At 38.7% G+C, this 21140-nt stretch overlaps 1 protein-coding gene across 1 annotated transcript in view; it reads left to right on the forward strand.

Moving 5' to 3' along the window:
- The first annotated feature begins 11530 nt into the window (after positions 1 to 11530).
- Positions 11531 to 21140, forward strand: part of BMP7 (bone morphogenetic protein 7) — a 58088-nt gene continuing 48478 nt past the window's right edge. The window contains exon 1 of the mRNA XM_048820440.2: positions 11531 to 12348. Within this exon, the coding sequence (XP_048676397.1) occupies positions 11895 to 12348 (454 nt within the window). The 5' untranslated portion in view covers positions 11531 to 11894. The remainder of the gene's footprint in view (positions 12349 to 21140) is intronic.

The following is a 21140-nucleotide window of genomic DNA, read 5'->3' on the forward strand; positions in this document are numbered from 1 at the left end:
AAGTGAGAGGCATTACCATAGGAAATGTTTTATGCTAAATGTGTGCTGATATAATCTAACACCCACTTTCTGTAGATAAGATCATCGCTTTTTACATTTTACATAACAAGGTCTATGGATGCTTTGTACTTTTCATTTCTTCAGCTAAAGCGCTTATCTTTCCAACAGAGAAACATAGGAGGAAAGGTATAATAAAATTTAAAATGCTTAGGAATCCGTTCGAGTCTTGCAGACTACTCTTTGAACTGGTGTCATCGGAATGTCAAATTGCTGGTTCCACCATTGAAGAATGAGAATGAGAGTCATGAATTATGGTTAAGAAGGCCACAACTTTATTAAACACACATAAAATAAAGGTATCATAAACAGTCTTTTCAGATCAAATAACAGCACAGAGACTCAGGGCATAACAGTGAGGAAGAATACCATCTATTCAGCTGAATTGATAGTGAGAGTTTAAGGATGCAAAATATTAGAATTTAAGTTGAAATTTGCCCAGGATTCCAGAGCTAAGACATGTTTCAGAGTAGCAGCCGTGTTAGTCTGTATTCGCAAAAAGAAAAGGAGTACTTGTGGCACCTTAGAGACTAACAAATTTATTTGAGCATAAGCTTTCGTGAGCTACAGCTCACTTCATCGGATGCATCGAATGAATCCACTGAATGCATCCGATGAAGTGAGCTCTAGCTCACGAAAGCTTATGCTCAAATAAATTTGTTAGTCTCTAAGGTGCCACAAGTCCTCCTTTTCTTTTTGCGAATACAGACTAACACGGCTGCTACTCTGAAACATGGTTGTATATGTTTTATCTGCCAAGTAAGATGGGGCCAAACCATATTCAGTACCACGTTCAATGGTGCAAGAGGATTGGCTTCTTGTTCTTCTAGGCATTGACTGCACAAATAATATGCAATGATGGTTTGTTACAATGGTATTCTGAACTTGTTGCTTTCATCCACAGCAGCGGTACAACCATTTTCAACACTAGTAGAGAAGGGGTTGGCAGATACAGCCACTGAGTTATCAACATTTTCCTTGGAGCACTCCGATTCAAACACTGATCTGATGATCTCTGTTCTTGCTCAGATTGTGACCTAAGTTTAGAACGAAAGGGATATTTGAGCAAACAGTCACCACAGATTTGTACATCATTAAGTTAGAGGCTGGACATTCTCATTGCACAGCCTTCGCTCTGCAATTTACTTTTCTCCTTAGCATGATCAAGTCCACGTTTGCAAACTTTTCGGGCATGCTGCAAGGCACAGCCATTATTTGAGTCTTTTCAGAAGATGGAGGCTAAGTGGGAGAAGTTTAGTTCTGCTATGTGGCAGTTTTGATTTCAAGAGTGTGTATTGATCTATGCCAATATTTTCATATTATTGTTAATAGGCATAGAAATTGCAATAGGCTCTTATATCAATCAGAATAAAAAACAATAATTAAAAATGTGATGAAATCACAGCTTAAGGTTGTATGAAAGACTGTTTCCATTATTCTCTGTTACATGGTATAGTGTCTCTGTTTAAGAACTTCCTAGTTTAAGGGATTAAAATTAATACATGGCTTGCACCACACAAAATATATTAAAATGCAAAATTTCTACAAATTAGTCTTTGCTTTTTTCATCATAATGAATTCACAGGAAAATAAGAAAAATGACACATTTAGAAAGTATTTGATAAAAGAAAAGATGCTGACAAAACCAAACAGTATAGTCAATGTTATATTTTCATGTGGCCTCTAAACATGATCAAATAATTAAATGAAATATATTTTAGCTGACATTAAGTACAGTTACAAAAGCATCTTTCATTGTGTTCTGGATAAATTAATTCCCCCAAGCTGCTGTAGGTGGGTTCAGAGAGTAAGGTGTTTTAGCAATTTATCTGTCTGGAATTCCCAAGCAGAAACTCTTTGAAGTTGTAGCCAGCAAATTGCAGGCAGTTGTTGTCAACCATTTATCAGAAAACGTCACTGCAAACAGTGCACTTTGAGTTCAGACTTCTGAAGAAACAGAGACAACGTGTGACATAATGTAATAGTATACAGTAATATTAATACAATGCATAATTAGCATATTTCATCCTGAAACCCAGACCGCTCAGGAGCCATATAGACTGTGCATGTGCACACACACAAAACTTGAAATTAATGGAACACAACAGTATGTAGCATATATCACACCAGTGAAAAACAGTAGTTTGCATCAAAGGCCCAATCAGTTCAACGATGTTCTATTTCAAAATTATCTCTTACATGAAAGTACTCTAGTATTCTTCAGTCATGGTCCAAAAATGCAGTTTACAATCGTTAGGTGCAAACAGAACTCTGCAATTGTCTTTCTTGATTCTCATACTACTCCCCTATAATGTTCCAAAATATAGCAAGTAATAATATTTTCCATTGCTTGTGAGTCCTACTACATCATTAACTGCTTTAAATCCCTGCAGTGGCTCTCCCTTGCTCATCATATCATGTTCAATTTATTGATTTTGCCCTCAAGGCCCTGCACAACTCAGCCCAGCCCACATATCAGAGCTCATTTCATATTGTGTCCCATTGATCCCCTTAGCTTTGCTAACAATACCAGATTTACAGCCACTTTTACATCCTTTTACCACTAGTGTCTTTATGTCTTCTTCCACATTGCCCCTCCAAGTGGGAAAAACTCCCAAACCCAGTATACCAGGCCTTCATCCTTCCCTCATTCAAATCCCTCCTAAAGACTCATCTCTTCCACAAAACATACACACACACAAATCTTCCATTCTAACATTATATAAGAGGAGGTGTGGTCAGTGGATCCATGACTGCTCAACCATTATACAGTCAATCTTTTGTCAACCCAATCCTGTGAGCTTCCAAGGACTTCTACCAGCTTCTGAGTTCCCTCAGCTCTCACTAACCACAGTGGGAATTGAAGGTGTTCCACATCTTGTGGGAGGGATTAGCTCCTGGAGTTGAAATTATTTGGTTCCTGTTTCAGAAATGTATATTTATATATAATGGCCAGGCCCATTCTTGTTTCCTCTCTCATGGTCTCTTACTAGCTGTTTCCAGGAATACTTAAGGTATGTACATACCCACGTTTTATTTATATAAGGTAGCAGTTACCCTAGTAAATCAGATGATAGAGTACACAAAACTCCAGACTCTTTCAGAAAAGCTTGGCAGCTCTACTGGCAAATTTAATCAGTGTCAGTCCAAAATCATCCAAATTATGGGCTTCTACTGTCTGACCTATCATCGCCTCCTAATTACATACAACCCGAGAAGCTCTGTAAATAGGTTTTTGTTTCAACGGAAGATCTTCTGTTCTATTGTTCAGACATATGCAGGACATTGAAATAGAGAAGTGACCCATCGTAAGTGATTTATAACCTCCATAACCCTCCCTTGTGTGAAAGCACGCTGTTTATGGAATTGACATCCATATGGAACATCCTACAAGAATATGTGTTTGGCCTTTAGTGGTTACATTCATCATTAGGTTTTGAATTTCTTCAGAAGTTAAACACAGAAAGCTGGGAGCTCTGTTGCAAAATTTCCCCCTAGCTCATTGGTCTGTGAACATTATGCCCCAAGGGAGATTTTTATTCCAAAAAGAAAAGTGAGGATCTTTCTGAGTCTCCAAAATCTTCGCTCCCTTGGCACCTAACACTTGCATCATCATGGCAGGTGGGCTGCACACACCTCCCCCACTGCTTATTTAGAATTTATATAGAATCTATTTTACAGTCCATTCCTTTAAACTAGGTAAACAAACATCTTGACATCCCAAACATTTAGAACTCTTTACAGGATACTCTTTGTGGAAATTCATGCTTTTAAATGTTTTTGGGGTGCCTTAAACAATAAACAAAAACAACAGATTCTCTCTTGTGGTCAAACCACTAAAGCAGAGTGAAGTGCACTGACTCTCTGAGAGTTTCAGCCCCATGTTCTGCTCTGCTTGTCCTTTTGAAAGGGGTCTCAATGAGGTGCCTTGTTGAAACCTCCGCTGGTGCCACTGTTTATAGAGGGAATCATTAGGAACAGTTTAGTCAGAACAAAAGGGGGTTTGTTTCCATTGTTCTCCTTGCAGTTTGACATCTTAACTGAAAAATTATCTTAATCGTCTAACAATATATATTTGCCTATGGAGTTCAGACAATTGTAAAAGAGATTCTGGATGACTGCTGAAAAGAGATAATTTACAGTGGAAACCCAGTGCATGCTAAACACCATTTAGTTGTCACAAATGTTTCCTACGAAAAAATCTGCAGGAAAATCCACACCGGTAACTATAGCTTTGATCTCATGACTGTCTGTGATTATTTTTATGCATTTATGATTGCAGCATCCCCTGAAAAGAACACACTTTTTAAAATATTACTCTAATAGTAAGACAGCCTGCTTCTGTATTTTGATAAGTAGATAGCTTAGGTTAGATCCTCAGCTAGTATAAATCAGTATAACTCGTTGACTTGAATGGAAATATGCCAATTTACATCAGTGGTAGATCTTGCCCCTTAATTTTATTTTAAAAGCCTCCAGCATAAGCCTGGTTGTTAATGGTTTTCTGCTGCTGAAACTCTAGGAGATTGCTTTATGCAGGCACTTGCAATGTGGCAAACCTCCTTTCTCAGTCAGATAGGGAGCTGGAACGTTCCTTAAACCATGGAGAATTGGTCCCAAAGTGTAATTGTTTGTGTAATTCTGGAGGGGATTTTTGTGGCCAGAGCTTTGGCAAGTCAAATGAATTCTCAGCTTCAATCTGCTTCCACATCAGTTCACAGACTTTTATAGAAATCATTATATATAGGAAGAGAGTTTTTTAGAGACAGGATCAGAGTCAAAAATACACATTGCACCTCTTTAGCTCTCTAACCCCATGCTGCTCAAAAAGTTGGCAGCTCAGAATGTCTTGCTAATTAGAGTAGTTTTAATATGTATTTAAAATAAACTATTAAAATAATTGTTTCTATAGAAATGAAACAGAAATAAAACAGAAATTGATACTGAATTAAGATAACATTGGGGCCAAATTCTGGCTTTTGCTTACTCATATGCATGAGCAAGATAAGCCTCAGCCAGAAGAGAAACTTTGGAGTACAACTATTGCACCTAACCTTGCCTCCCCACAAACCCTCAAAGTCCACAACCTCCACAGTTCCCTAGCTCTAGTAACAGAGGGTTGTACAGTTCGGGGACATGATCCATATGGTTTTGCTTACATCCCCGAATTTTCCATGCAACCTCCCCGCTCAGGTTACTAATGCTTGTGGCACAAGTAGTTTGTGCAGCAGCTGTGCAGGGGTTATGCAAGCACCAGTCAGAATAAAGGCACAAAATAATGGTTCTTTTGAGGTATTATTTTGCACCAGCCTAAAGAGCAAAAGTGAAGGCATTCAATATTTGTCCCGCTGTATGTTGCATGTTAAAGCCAGTTATTGCTGTAAACTCCTGAGAACAAAAGTCAGATTTCAAAGGAAACCTGCACATAACTGACTGTAAAAATATAATTACTACTTTTGCAGTGATTACAAAGTGTAAATGACTAAAAAGAATTTTTTCAAAAAATATAAAATGACTTCAATATAACTAAAAGGAGTAATTAACAATCAAACAGGAATCTTGACAGCCTGATGATGAAGAGTAGGATGAAAAGATTGCAGTTGACTATAAAAATGCATGATGAAGCAGAGATTTTCAGAGTCAAATTGTTAAAGGGATCACAACACAGATTAAAAGACCGCACCTATAATTCGGCATATAGCAATGTTGCCTCCACATTTTTTTCACAAGTGTGAACCTTAGGTTTCAGATGCACAGAGCATATTTTTGCCCCTAAAGACAATTTCCTTCATTATGCCAAAAAATTACCCCCAAAACAGTGTTCATGCAATAATTTGAGAGTGCAAAATTAGAGAATAAACTGTAGAAGCTTCTTTGGGAAATCTGGACATTAAAGTGGTTGTCTAGTAAATTCTGTTTAAAAATATATTATTGTGGTTAGCTTATAAGAACAACGATATATATTTTAGTATATGGGCTTGATCCTAAAATGGTCTACATCTAGTGTCTGGTGTAAATCAACAGTAATCCCAGGGAAGTCTATGAAGATCTAGACCAACTTTATAAATTTAGGTTAAAATTTAGTTGCCTTATTCAAGCATTCAGCACTTCTCAGGATTCAGTCCCATGATACCATTTGAATTTTAGAATTCATAGGTCCCTGCTGTTCCAAAATTATTTCTTTTTAAAAATTATTACAAAGCTTTCCCACAGGAGTAACAGTCCCCTTCAAACCTGTGTGCACCGCTTCCATCACTGTATCTTCTCTGATCAGTAGAGCCTGGGGCAACAAGAGCTATGGCTTAATTAGTATAACGTGATTAGCACAGTCCAGAACCAGATTAGTTCAAATTCTTGGAACAGTGCTAACGTGTGGCTTATCCATAATGTGATTACTTTCATGTTGAGGAATACATTTGTGATAATGGTGTTAAGGGGAATGAATAGAAACTTTGATAAGTATAATCCAAAGTGGTGTAATGCAATATTCAAGCTGTTTATATAATCTTATAAAAACAATGCTTTTTTTTATTGTTAGAATCTGAATCACATGAATGGAGGGACCAGGAAAGGGAAACAGTCCGCACTCAAAGATGTGCAGAGGATCCTGATGATACTATCAGCCAAGATTCCCAAAAGACATTTATTTTAGTAGAAGCATTTGGAGGAAGAAAGAAAAGATGCTCAGTGTTTAGGAAGAGGAATTTGTTCCAGGCATAAGAGGTGGGAAGGTGCAAAGCTCAGAATAGGAAAATGGGTAGGAAATAGAAATGGTTAGGAGGAGGGCATCGAACTGGAAGGATATGGAGCTTGAACTTGATTTAGAAAAATAGGAGGAAGGAAAATAATATATTTTGGGCCTGATCTTTAAACAAGTTAGGCATGAAACTGTTTGCCTAATCTGAGCGTAGTTACTTTATTTAGGGGAACTTTGCACGAAAATGACCAGAATGAGCCATTGGCAGGTATTTGCCCAATTTGCATTTATGACCATGGCAATAGTGCATGCAGACTAGGCACATGCAATTGCATGTGCATTTTGGGTGCCTAATTTTTTTTAAAATAGGGCCCTTTATTTCTAAAGTTGTCTCTTCCACCCATTAAGAGTGTGCAGTTACCTGCACAAACAAGAAGAGCTGTAGCTAATACAGAAAACAGATAAAAACTTTCAATTCATGATGAAACCAAAAAGTAGCTAATCTGGTAACATGTAACCCTCAAGAAAGAGGCAATCAGTTGGAATTTTTTTTTATCTAAAGAAATGATCTGAAACAACAACTGCTAACATGCAGGTATTGCTTCGTCATGAGCATTCAGCTCTCCCTCTCTAACAAGGAGGAGGAGAAAAGGAGAAGAGAGCAGTAAGAGGAAAAACTGGTTTTTTAATTGACCTGGGAAGAAGGAGGAGAAAGAGGATGATGATATGGGCTGCCAATATTTCCAGCAATATGCCTGCAGTGCTTGAGAGATAGCTTGCAGGGAGCAGATGAAATGAGTTTAAACAGTATGCAATGTATGATGGGGGAAAAAAGATGGAATCCATAATAATGATGGTTCAGACTATAATCTATATAGATTGGTGAGTGTTTGAAACCCAAAACTGGATCCTAATATTGAAGTTTGAGCCCATTTCAGTCCATACAGAATTATCCTTTATTGCACATACAGGACAAATTCTGCTCTTGTTTATAACCCATAACCCCACTGATGTCAATGAGGGATTAGGCATGTGATGTGAGTAGAATTCTCTAATAGATTCCCTTTCCCAACCCACACTCACAAAGAATCCCCCTAGCATCATGAGTAATAGGTAAAGAAGCAGTGGCATGTGGACTATTATATATATGTGTCATGCATCTATTGTATTGTATTGTACTTACTAGTTTACAACCACAAACTAAACATTTTGGGAGGATGTGTGGAGGGGAGGGAAGCGTGTAGAGGCATTACCCACAGCTGCTTCAAAGAAAGAGTTTGGTTCACTGATTCTTATGCATCCGATGAAGTGAGCTGTAGCTCACGAAAGCTTATGCTCAAATAAATTGGTTAGTCTCTAAGGTGCCACAAAGTACTCCTTTTCTTTTTGCGAATACAGACTAACATGGCTGCTACTCTGAAACCTGACTCTTATAATAATCCCCTTTCATAAAAGCCCAGTTCCTTGTCCACAACGTCATCTCTCAACTTCATTCTCAATCTCTGTCTTGCTTTGCAGTTTAGACAGGAAATGAAGAATAGGACCATAGAAGAAAGCAATACAATTATATAATTTAATTAATGAACTCATTAAATCATCTGATTTGTTCCCACGCAAGTGCAGCATATACCCCCAATGTTCCCCACCCCTCAAGAAAGGACATATCCAATATTAAACTGATACACTTGCTTAAAGTCAAAAATAGGTAACCTAACCAGCTGAATATATAGGAAAAACCAAGAGAAAACCAAGAGAAAACAAAGAGAAATAAATGACCTCTGATTTGTGTCCATTTATTTTTTTACGTAGAGACTGTCCAGTTTGGCCAATGTACATGGCAGAGGGGCATTGCTGGCACATAATGGCGTATATCACAGTGGTAGATGTGCACGTGAATGAGCCTCTGATAGTGTGGCTGATGTGATTAGGCCCTATGATGGTGTCCCCTGAATAGATATGTGGACACAGTTGGCAGTGGGCTTTGTTGCAAGGATAGGTTCCTGGGTTAGTGTTTTTGTTGCGTGGTGTGTGGTTGCTAGTGAGTATTTGCTTCAGGTTGAGGGGCTGTCTGTAAGCAAAGTATGGCCTGTCTCCCAAGATCTGTGAGAGTGATGGGTCGTCCTTCAGGATAGGTTGTAGATCCTTGATGATGCGTTGGAGAGGTTTTAGTTGGGGGCTGAAGGTGATGGCTAGTGGCATTCTGTTATTTTCTTTGTTGGGCCTGTCCTGTAGTAGGTAACTTCTGGGTACTCTTCTGGCTCTGTCAATCTGTTTCTTCACTTCAGCAGGTGGGTATTGTAGTTGTAAGAATGCTTGATAGAGATCTTGTAGGTGTTTGTCTCTGTGTGAGGGGTTGGAGCAAATTCTTGAGTCCTCTTTGCCAATTTTGATGGTTTGACTATCATGTTTTCCCATTTTTAAGATGTTTTTCTTTCCCTGTTGCTGAGTGAAAGACCCACACACAAAGAAGATGGGAACCAACTGGCTATATAAGAGAAACAGTGGAAGTGACATGGTACTGTCAAATGCACAAAGGAAACAAAATGAAGGGAAAAAAATCACTGTCAAATCTATTTCAGTTATACATTTGGCAAGCATTTTCACACAGAAAGGGCCTCATTTTCAGAGGTGGGTACTCAGCACTTCTTGGGATCAAGCCCAAGATCTGTATAAACGTTGTTACACAAAATAAAGTTGTGTGTTGTATTACAGGCAGTTGAAATCACAGAGTTAAGTCAAAGTGAAGGGACTCTGGAAGATCAGAAGCAAGAAACAAGCTTTATGTAAATTACCCACTCCTTCCCATTGCTTGACAGCTGGTTGGCAGTGCTTCTCAGGTAGTATACAAGATTTTGAGAGTTCATTCTTGTTGCCTCCATTGGGCACCCAAAACTCATTGATTTAGGAGTTTTGAGAAGCAACATGGTCCAGAGGAATGAGCACAGCGCTAGGAGTTAGGAATCTTAATTCTGGCTCTATCACATCACTTACTCACTAGGTGACATTGGGGTGATTTACTTCAATTATTTAAGCTCAGTACCAATGTGGACACAAGAACAAATGGATATAAACTGGTCATTGGGAAGTTTAGACTTGAAATTAGATGAAGGTTTCTAACCATCAGAGGAGTGAAGTTCTAGAATAGCCTTCCAAGGGAAGCAGTGGGGGCAAAGACCTATCTGGCTTTAAGATTAAACTCAATAAGTTTATGGAGGAGATGGTATGATGGGATAACATGATTTTGGTAATTAATTGATCTTTAAATATTCATGGTACATAGGCCTAATGGCCTGTGATGGGATGTTAGATGGGGTGGGATCTGAGTTACCCAGGAAAGAATTTTCTGTAGTATCTGGCTGGTGAATCTTGCCCATATGCTCAATCTTGCCCATATGCTGATCGCCATATTTGGGGTCGGGAAGGAATTTTTCCTGCAGGGCAGATTGGAAGAGGCCCTGGAGGTTTTTCGCCTTCCTCTGTAGCATGGGGCATGGGTCACTTGCTGGAGGATTCTCTGCTCCTTGAAGTCTTTAAACAACGATTTGAGGACTTCAGTAGCTAAGATGTAGGTGAGAGGTTTTTCACAGGAGTGGGTGGGTGAGATTCTGTGGCCTGCGTTGTGCAGGAGGTCTGACTAGATGATCATAATGGTCCCTTCTGACCTTAGTATCTATGAATCTATATGCCGCAGTTTCCTCTTCTATTCAGGCCATCCCCTTCTCATAGGCCTCTGATGCGAAATAGCTAGTTACTACTTATATGATGCTTTAAATACACAGAGCTATATAAGTGTTTGTAGATGACGAACGTGTAGTGTTGAGGATCAAGTATTGAGACTTTTGTCTATGATAGACTCATCAAGAAACATGAAAGGCATATACTGTCAAAATGAGTGCAACTGACCCACTTTCTTCATTCCCCCTTTCTTCCCAAGAGTGAATTTGAAAGTCAGCATATACTGTGAATTATTTTCACTCCTCTCTTTTCAAGTAACTGTTGGGAAGCAGTAGTTAAAGTTGGTGACTAACTATTATTATTTTTTTTTATATCACAGTAGATCCCAAAGGGCCCAATCATGGGCCCCAATGTGCTAGAGGTTGTACTGATAGGTAGTAAAAGGCAGTCACGGCTCCCTGCTTTTAACACTTGATAATCCAGTTTAAGTCAAGATTCAACAAGTGAGTGTCATAGACAATAGAATGGGAAGGGGTGACAGGAGAGTAGTAAGAAAATATAGTGACATAAACTAGCAATGTGCAGAAGCTGATGGTTCAAAATCATGTAAATGTTATTGTTATTAATTTTAAAGTTTCTCTATCATCCAATAGTCCCCCAGTCTTCCGTGACACTTCCTTATTAACTCCCCCTGCTCCCCACTTGCCTGTGGAAAAAGTGACCCTAGTCTCTCTGCCTATTATATTTCTGTCATTAAATTTTAAATGTATGCATTTATTGTTTTTCCCTTTCTGGACAGTGTTATTATATATATACAAATTGTCTCAAAGGATTGCCCCCCCCCTTCCCTGTACATAAACCACCCCTTCCCCCTGGGGTGCTTTCTCTTTAATCATGTTTACATTAATTTAACTACTTAGAAATGGCTCACCCTTTTTTCCAATCCAGCAGCTTCCATAAACATCCTGAAAAGCAACCTGATCAGATGTTTCTGCTCTAGGCAGTAACATGGATTTTCTTTTCTAAGCAGTTTGGAGAGAGAGGGAGGGAGAGGGGGAGAGAGAGAGAGTGTGTGTGTTGAGTTTTGCTGCCTGCTCCTCCCACAAGATACAACCTCCTGCTGCCAGTGCTGTCTGCAAAGCAGCATTTCAAACAGTACTTAGACAGCTTGTGAGAAGTGAAGAGAAAGAGAGAGAAAGAGATCAGACCCTAAAGGAGAGGGTGGAAAGCAACACTCAGGATTTATCTTTTCCATTTATCTCTTTCATATCACATGGATTTTACAAACTACACAACCTCCCCCAGAGCCAGACTTTTATCATGAGTGCACTGAAGCTGGATCTCCCCTCTCAACCCAAGTGATCAGAACTTTGTGGGGCAGGCACGAGCTGGCTTTAATGGTAAAGTATTTATTCCTGCTCCCCAGCGCACTGGATCTCTTTATCTCCCCTCCACAGGGAGCTGCATGAAGGAGGAGAGGAGAGAGATGCATGTGGTGTGGCTCAGGCAGCCTGCCTCCTGGCTGCTGGTCCTGTGGGCTGCTGCTCCCTTCTTGTGGCTGCGCTGCATCCTGGCTGATTTCACCTTGGACAATGAGGTGCACTCGAGTTTCATCCACAGGAGGCTGCGGAGCCAGGAGCGCCGGGAGATTCAGCGGGAGATCCTCTCCATCCTGGGTTTGCCCCACCGACCCCGGCCCCATCTGCACGGCAAGCAGAACTCTGCCCCCATGTTCATGCTGGATCTCTACAATGCTATGTCGGTGGAGGAGGAGACGGCAGGAGCAGCAGGGGAGGAAGGAGAGGGATTCTCCTACCCTTACAAGCCCATCTTCAGCACGCAGGGGCCACCCCTGGCCAGCCTACAGGACAGCAACTTCCTCACTGAGGCAGACATGGTTATGAGCTTCGTGAATCTGGGTGAGTCTCTAACCCCAGTCCCGGGGAGCTCTGGGATGAGATTTTTTTTTTTTTTTTTTGCGGGGGAAGGAGTGCCTGAGATTGGGATTAGTGCCTGGGGGTGAGATGGGGCAGATCTCTTTTATGAGCAAAAGGAGGACAAGAATCTGATGGCACAAGTGTCTCTGATAGGGCCAAGTGTCTCTAATGGTGGGCACAGGTGGCCCTAGTGGCAGGTGGCTCCGATGGTAGGGCAGGGAAAATAAGTAGCCAGAGGAAAAGCTACTTTTTTATGTGCTATGTAAATGGCAGTAATATTGAAATTCAGCTGGGCGGGGCTCAGTCTCTATTTCACATCGTTAGGATTTTTACAAGCTCATTTGTTGTGCTGAATCAGCTCTCACCCCCCATGCCCAATTCTTCCTCCTCCTGGTTATTTTCCCTGTCCCAGAGCCGGGGGTCTCTGGGGTGGGTCTTTGCAAGAACGGGTCTGGCCTGCATATTGAACCTCCAAAGAAGATGCAAAACCAGCACAAGCCCATACGCTGCCGCTTAGTTCAAAGCACTGGGCTTGGAGGCATGTAGAGGATCACAATTGCACCAGTGCTGCTGTAAATGGATAGAGCCCAGTGAAGTGGGGAAGACAGCATTAAGTAAATGGAAAGGGCCAAGCTACTGAGAGTCTGTTTTCTTAATTGGCTGAGAGGGATTCAGTGGTAAGTCCTTATTTACTCCTGCAGCTCTTTCTATTGACCGCAGTTTTAGGTAGCTGATTTGCCTTCTTTCACAAGCACATGTGGATGGGTTTATGCAAATGAGGTGAAAGTTGTCGCGCTGTGCACAGTGTACTGGGCCTCTAATTGGATGTCAGGGTCCACGCGGAGTTCTGTTTGTCTGCTGTAGATTGGATGGCCTTTTGGCCTAACTGCTCTGGATTTGAGCAAAACACTGTCAGGGCCAGCGTTCTATTTTAAATATATAATTATAGGTCGGAGTTTGCTGTATCCAGTTTTAGCACTCATCGCGTGTGGCTCTGAAACCACTGAATGTACAGATTGGGTGCCTACAATTTCAAGACCAAATCTGCACCGTAGTTTCAAAACAGGATCAACTCAAACTTTGCCTTAATGAGATGCAAGAGGGATACACCTGATGCATAAAAATACATAAACTGGTACAGCACCCTTATCTTTAATACTGTAAAAAAATCCATCATTGTTTAGGACTTAACAGTTGTCACTGTGTTTCACACCATGGCCACCTAGAACTTCATGGTGGCAACAGAAATTGAACCATTATCCTTCTCCTGGCACTTGACCTAAAGGAGAATCACTAGTAGCAGTATAAGTTCTATGCCACACAGTTGAATAGTTATGATTATATACAGTTACCATTCCATTGCAATCTTGGTGATACCTGGAGATGGAGTATTGTATGCTGGACTTCCAGTTTCCATGAGTCACACATCCATATTAAATACCATGAGCCTCACAGGAGGGCTCTATGGGCTACGTTTGACCAGGGTCTCCACTTTTTTGAAAGTGATAATAGGTTCCATTTAGAATTGTAATGCTTGTCTAATCTCTTTTAGATATTTAAACCAAGCATCAATCATACATTTTAAAAACAAATATTTGAACATCCAAAATTACAGTTGGTGGTCAAATATTAGATTTTAAAGATAAGAGATCATGTTAACACTGTGCTTGCTGGTACCTTAGTTTTAAGTATAAAGTACAGCCTAAGGCTGAGAATGCAGGGACACTCAATAAGCTCTAACAGAAAACAAAAGATGTTGAAATAATGAAACTAAAATTCACACTTTTCTTTTTATATCGTAAAAGTAGGATTTTATGAAAGGGATAATAATTAATATGAGTCAACTCCAGATAAAGAAACAGTTATCTCCAGGAGAATAATTATATCCTTTATAAAAAGCAAAGTTACTTTCAATATAGCTTTCATAAGTAAAGCTCTAGGAACCCAGTCTCATACTCATTATGTAAGGAAAGGTCATCTTGGAAGTCCATGGAAGTTTTGTATAAAAACATATTAAGATTCAGGCCTTAAAGTAAATTATATTGCACACAAACATTTTAGCCCAAAGTGTAATTATAGTGAAATTAGTCAACTTATTATACAATATAGAACAATTTTTGGATAGCTCCTGTTCTATAAGAGTATCACAGAACACATCAGAGCGATTGAATATATGTAAACAGAAGTTACAATGTAACATTAAGATTATTATGCACTCCATCACAACCCTTGGCTTTTGTAGTTAGTTTAGAAAGCATAAAAGTATTCTTCAAGCAAAATGGTCCATTATAGTTTTATTTAATTGCTGTCAGGATGGCCAGTCATTAGTCAGAAGGTAGGCAATAGTCAATGGTTTTATATAGACAGGTGGAATTATTACCAACAAGGCACTTTTGAGAGGTTTATCTGTACTGTTTTGTTCCCCTGTCAACAGTGCATGCCAGGACAAGTTTAAAAAGGACATAGATCTGCAATAGCTTTCTTCATCACTGTGCACACCTTTCATCCCATTATAGTCATAGTTCTTTCATCTGTATCGGACAAAGCCTGGCTTGTTTATGGACTTCTTAATGAATTAGACTAGCTACTAGCTCACATTTATAGTCAAACACAACACCTGCTTTAGTATGAACAGTTTTCTATGACATACAGTGAAAATTAGATCTATTGTAGACTGATTTTTTTTAAAGCTTTCTACAATGATTCCATTTAAATCAGAGCTGAATTGCTAAATGCAGTCTGTATTAAACTGTGTCCTAGTTTTGTAAGAGATACTCTGTGGGCATTGTATTTCACAGGTAGGGTTTGATTACATTCTAAAGCCAGCACAATGGGGAAGTGTCACAGCATAATAAAATGTGCATCTTAGTAATGAGGGAAGTGAGAGTAAGTAGAGAAGTCATTACTAAATCTAAGCTTCAGTAAACAAGCTATGTTATTGCAGATCTGTGTGACTTCCAAAGGTTAGTCTACTGATATACTTTCTCTCTTTGAACATGTTTCTCCATCCATCTAGAAAGACAGTTTTTGTTGGGCTTAAAAGGCTTTACATATGATAATAAATTACAAGATATGAAAGAGGAGATAAATTCATTGACTTCTGTGGAGTTAAATCAGGGCTGAATTTGCTCAAAGAGTTTACATTTGACCTTAGTGGTTAGGAATCAGAATACAGGTGCCTTATTTCAAGGGTAGCTTGAAACAAACTAGGTTTATATTGAGCAAGTAGCATTATTAGAATAGCTTGATAATTAACTAGATATAGCGCTAGATCCAGTTAACTCAAGGGCCAGTTCTGTTCTCAGTTACACCGGTAGTAAGACTGATGAGGAATGGGGCTGTGTCGGGAATAGGCTTGGATGTAAACAAAAGCAGAATTAGGCCACATAGGTCTGAATACCTAATTCAAATAAATAATGACCAGACTTCTAACGGTATTACTATAAATTTTATTCCTCTGGATTTCATTTAAAAGAAAAAGTGTTTGGAGAGTGGGGTGGGGGGAGAGAAAACCTTTTGTAGTGGTACACACCCATTTTTTCATGGTTTGTGTGTATAAAAAGATCTTCTATACTTTCAACAGTATGCATCCAATGAAGTGAGCTGTAGCTCACGAAAGCTTATGCTCAAATAAATTGGTTAGTCTCTAAGGTGCCACAAGTACTCCTTTTCTTTTTGCGAATACAGACTAACACGGCTGTTACTCTGAAACCTTAATTTTAAAATTCATAAACAGAAACTAATGAGAAAACATCTCCTAGGCTGCAGAGAGCTTTTTTTCTAAAAATAATTGGATTGTATTTATGTTATAGTCTTGACTTAGTAAATAGTCCTTCCTTGACTTTTTTTTTTAAAGACTCAGCATGAGTGATGTGCAATCAGTTAATTTGTCTCATAGCTGATTATAAAATGGGCAAAATTGTTTAATCCTTGAAAAAATGAGATAAAAAAACAGAAAATTAGTCATTCTTGGAAGAAGCGTGTAAAAGTGGCTTTTGTTAATGTGAATCAAGAAGCTGAAGAGCCCCTAAGTTTCATTTTATTTCATACCATCTGGCTATCCTTTTTGTTGACAAGTGTTTGGCATAGAGAACCATCTCTTTGCCCTTTAATAACAGGCTTTAACACTGTAGGGTATTAGAAAAAGATTCTATAACAGTTAAAAAATTTCCTTTGGGGAATACTTTATAAAGTGAGCACGGGCTGCAGGCATTTGCAGCTGTAACCTGGCTTGTGTTAAAATTTGGAAGGGGCTGCCTTGCATTCCAGCTCACTACAGGCCTTCACTGGTGTACAGCCAAAGGTTAATATAGATGTCACACGGTTTTGCTTTAGAGAGTCTTAGATATAAAAGTACGTGTACAGCTGTGTTTTTAGTAACCCTTTCACAGTCACTTCTTTTAAACCTCATTTTCCTGCTTATATAAATCAAAGATTTTCAAGGATATTTGACCTGGATTTGAACTTTTGATCTTCGCGTATCTCCCACTTGAAACAAAGCAGATTAAATCTTGGTCCTGAATGTCTGCTCATGATCAGATGATTTGGTCCATATATTAGGCCAAACCATCAGATTCCCCCTCCCCTCCACCGCTGCCCTCTAGTCCTATTACAGTTCTCAAGCCTGAACAGGTATGCCCTGTGATAGTTTCAGACAGTATGGATCTGCCAATGCTTAGGTGGTATGGAATTACCTTATGGGGAAAAGTTTGTAGCAAATGACCTCAAACAAAAATAATGAAATATTGTGTCTGTGTATCAAGGAGCTATCCAGTATTCTTGGAATGTAAAGACCAATCCTGCAGGAAAACACTGAATTTCATTCTAGCTTCCTTGTCTGTAAAATGGGAAATGAGACTAGCAGTTAGTTAACTGCCTCACACGGGAGTTGCGCAGACTGACTCATTATTTAGGGTACGGACTGTAGCTGACTCCGTGAAGTGGGTAGGAAAGGGAACATGAAGGCCTCTCATTCCTTTGTACTTCTGTGCAGGACAAAGTCACAATCCCAGTCCTTGCTCTTCCAATGGCTACATTGGCAAGCCGGCATGGATGGGACTGGAGGGCTGGTCCATTCTGTCTGCTCCTTGTCAAAGGATGTAACTTTGGCCACAGCAGCATACTCTCTTCATTGCTCCCATGCATAGTATCCCTGGGAGCTGAAGCCCTTCACAGGACCTGTAGTTTAAAACAGCCACGATGTAAGGTAAGGTAATTTGAAGAAAACAAGCCCTGAGGACCAGATCTTACGATCCCACAGTGAGAGGTGGTTGTTTTTTTCCCCTCAAGTAAGGACTACAGTGCCTTGCTTTATAGAAGTGCCAAACACTGTATTATAAACCATTGTTTTAGGATATGCTGCCCGTCTCTTAGAACCCCCCCACATACTTTTGCTTGTGTGAGAATTGTCTCTACCATTCTCTCTTCAGACTAAGTTTAACAGCCTGTTAGCATACATCATGAAAATCAAGCTATAAGTTTTCTTTTGTAAATAAGCTTGAGTACAGTTTGGAACAATTTTGTGGGTTGGGAAGGTTGCACAAATGATTGGAAACATTAATTAAAAAAAAAGATTAACTATTAAAGCCTAGTCAGGGCTGTTGACAGGCTTCTTTTAAATAGAACATTGCTATGTTTTAGTTTAATACATTCTGGCAGTGTCACCGGGGTTAAGGCTAATACAAGGATGTGTGGATCCTGTCATGTTATTGTCAGGAGGAATGTGGGGATTAGGTTTAAAAGTGGCAGAGGGTGAGTGGTGCAGCTGTGTACACTTATTATAAAAGATTTAAGTCCCAGTGGTAAAATCAATATATTAAATTGCAAGAGCCTCTGTTTTTAGTTAGGTTAAATCAAATATGTTGGTAGTGCTAATATGGTTTCTATCCTTGGACTAAGTGAAGAAATGCTAATATTTATATAGAAACTGCTAATATGTGGTTAAAATGTAACACATTTGGTTTTACATATCTAAGTTATTCTAAGCTGATGAATACCAGCGAAATACTGAGATGATGGATGAAGTCATCTGAGTGACTGAATAAGTTAAGGAAATATTAATAGTGGCCAGACAGAGAGGTTATCTGGTGATATACATCATTAGGAGGACATAGTATTTTTAATTCCCTACCAAATACAGTCAACTTCTTCCAAGCCAGAGTCAAAATATTCAGTTAGATAAAAATACATATTTAAGTTATTAATTGTAAAAAGTATCACCTTTTAAAAGAAATTAGTGGACTGTATGTTTAAAAGTTAGTTTCAGAACTAAGGTTCTGATCTTGTAAACATCTGAAGTCAGTGGGACTACTCAATGGGGCAACTCACATGGATAAAGCTAAGGACAAGCACAAATGTTTATATGATTGTGGCCTAGGAGTAGATTTCTGGCTAGATCTTCAGCAATATAAATTGTCATAGCTCCACTGGATCTATCCCCTTACACTCATTTACACCAATGAAAATCTAAAGTAACTACATTAAACTCACTCCAGATTTACACCAGGATAACTGAATTCTGAATCTGGTCAAGCAACCCTATACAGAAATAATCAGAACGCGGTATTTTATTTTGGGGCTTCAAATAGTTTTCTTTCCTAATCTTAGAAATTAGTTGTTTAGAGAAAAGGTTTCCCTTACTGCAAATAATCAAAACATGAACCAGATCCTATTAGTCACTGCTTATCATGATTATTTGAATCCAGGTTGTTGAACTACCATTGAATTCCTGTCTTTGTAACAAGCAGAATTTAGCAAAATATTTTGTTTGACAAAAATGTGATATATTTTAACGCAAGACATGTTTCATATGGAGAACCCTCAGTGATGAAAGATTACTGGTATCAAAATATCTGAACCTCAGGACAAATAAACAATGTGGTGTAAAGACTGTAGAGCCAAATTCTCTGTTGGCATAACTCTATTGAAGTCAATAGAGTTATGCCATCAGATTATCTGCCACCTAGATTTTTTTTTGGATAAGTGTAAAAACAAGAGGCTTTATTTTTCCTAAAAAAAAAAAAAAATGTATCTTGACATATTTATGGGTTTCAGAGTAACAGCCGTGTTAGTCTGTATTCGCAAAAAGAAAAGGAGTACTTGTGGCACCTTAGAGACTAACCAATTTATTTGAGCATAAGCTTTCGTGAGCTACAGCATTTTGCGACATATTTATGAAAATTCAGGTGGTTATTTCTGAAGCCCATACTCTCATGGATAGAGCTTCAGCACAGTATTCAGGATATAATGCTGATCTGATTTACGTTGGTGTAAAAATTAGTGAAACTCCATTAATTTAAGAAGAGTTACTCCAGATTTGCACTGAGATCAGAATCAGGTCTATTGACTTCTACAAGAATGCCTGTGAGTAAGAATACAGAATTGGGCCCCAGAGTAACATTCTCATTCTTTTAAACATTTGTGTCAGCTACATGTTGAGTGCAGTGAAAATCCGTTAGAGATCCAGATTGAGTGGATTGAATTAATGGCAACTCTGAGACTACAAGTTTTAGTGTAATTGCTTTATTGTTTTGGAACCAAGATGCTTACAATCTAGTTCCTGTGCAAGCATATTTAACGTGTGTTAATATGTCTCAAAACCAGACCCTCTCCGCAAAATTCTGCTTTTCATTAATTGACATCAGTAGCATGGTACAGTATTTCAAAGTGCTGGCCAAATATAAACTGTGTTTCTAATTTCCTTACTTTCCTGTGTTTGGAATGCCAATGTTAATTTGTTCCCATGGAAGAGTGAGAGCTGCCAACCACAGTTTTATATAAATGGCTTTACAGTGCAGAGCTGCCAAAATTAAATGATACTTAGGAATTTTCATGACATTCTGTAGAGAGAGAGTGTGAGTGTGAGAGAGATGTATGGGTTGTTACACAATAGCAACCGATCATCGGGAGAAATGTTTGAAGTGATTTATATTTTGTTTAGCTATCAATTAATGTTCCTTCTCATTTAGGATCCAGTTTTTTTTTCTGTCAAATGTTATACAGCATATTACTTGTGCGCCAAAGATAATCCTTAAATAGTGAATTTCGCTGATAGCTATCAAGAATGATTTTGTGGATGCAATTATTGCCGGCATGCTTTTATGTATTTATTGGCAGCTTAAAACTGACATTTTTGTTATCTGATTATTATGATACAGATTCTGTCACCTGTACTTGCAATAATAATACCTTACTCCTTGAGTAGCCCCATTTATTTCTCTGAGACTAGCCAGTGAGATACTGCTCAGCATGAATAAGAATGACAGAATTTGTATATTTAGATTGTCAGTTTGATTAAAAATACCAAGAAAGGGTTTTTGTTTAAAAAATAGGAGTACCTAAACCAAATTATTTGCTTTTTTTTTAAATTAAGTCAGAGGTACTCATATTTACTTTAACATACGTTGTCTCTTACACAAAAAAGAGCTAAAATTTTGATTAAATGCATCTATTTTATTTTAAATTTAACATGATAAAAACAAGAGTTGTTTTTTTTTTCTTTCCAGGAAGGTATTCAAAAAGTACAAACTGTCCATGTTTCAGTACACTTCTGTTAATGAGTGCTATGGTTTTGTATCTTACAAATTTCCCATTTTATTGGAACAGGTGCAGTGTTGTACCATCTGTGCCAGTGTTGCACTATACCAACAAACAAAGTGTTGTTTTGGTTCAGTGGATTTAAAAGTCTCCTGAGAGTAAAGAAATGAAACAGAAAGAATTTAGAAAGTGCCTAGTGAAGGAAAGGCACTTCAAGTAATGTGCTTTGTCACTCAAGT

Source organism: Caretta caretta, chromosome 13 (assembly GCF_965140235.1).
Source record: "Caretta caretta isolate rCarCar2 chromosome 13, rCarCar1.hap1, whole genome shotgun sequence".
NCBI lineage: Eukaryota > Metazoa > Chordata > Testudines > Cheloniidae > Caretta > Caretta caretta.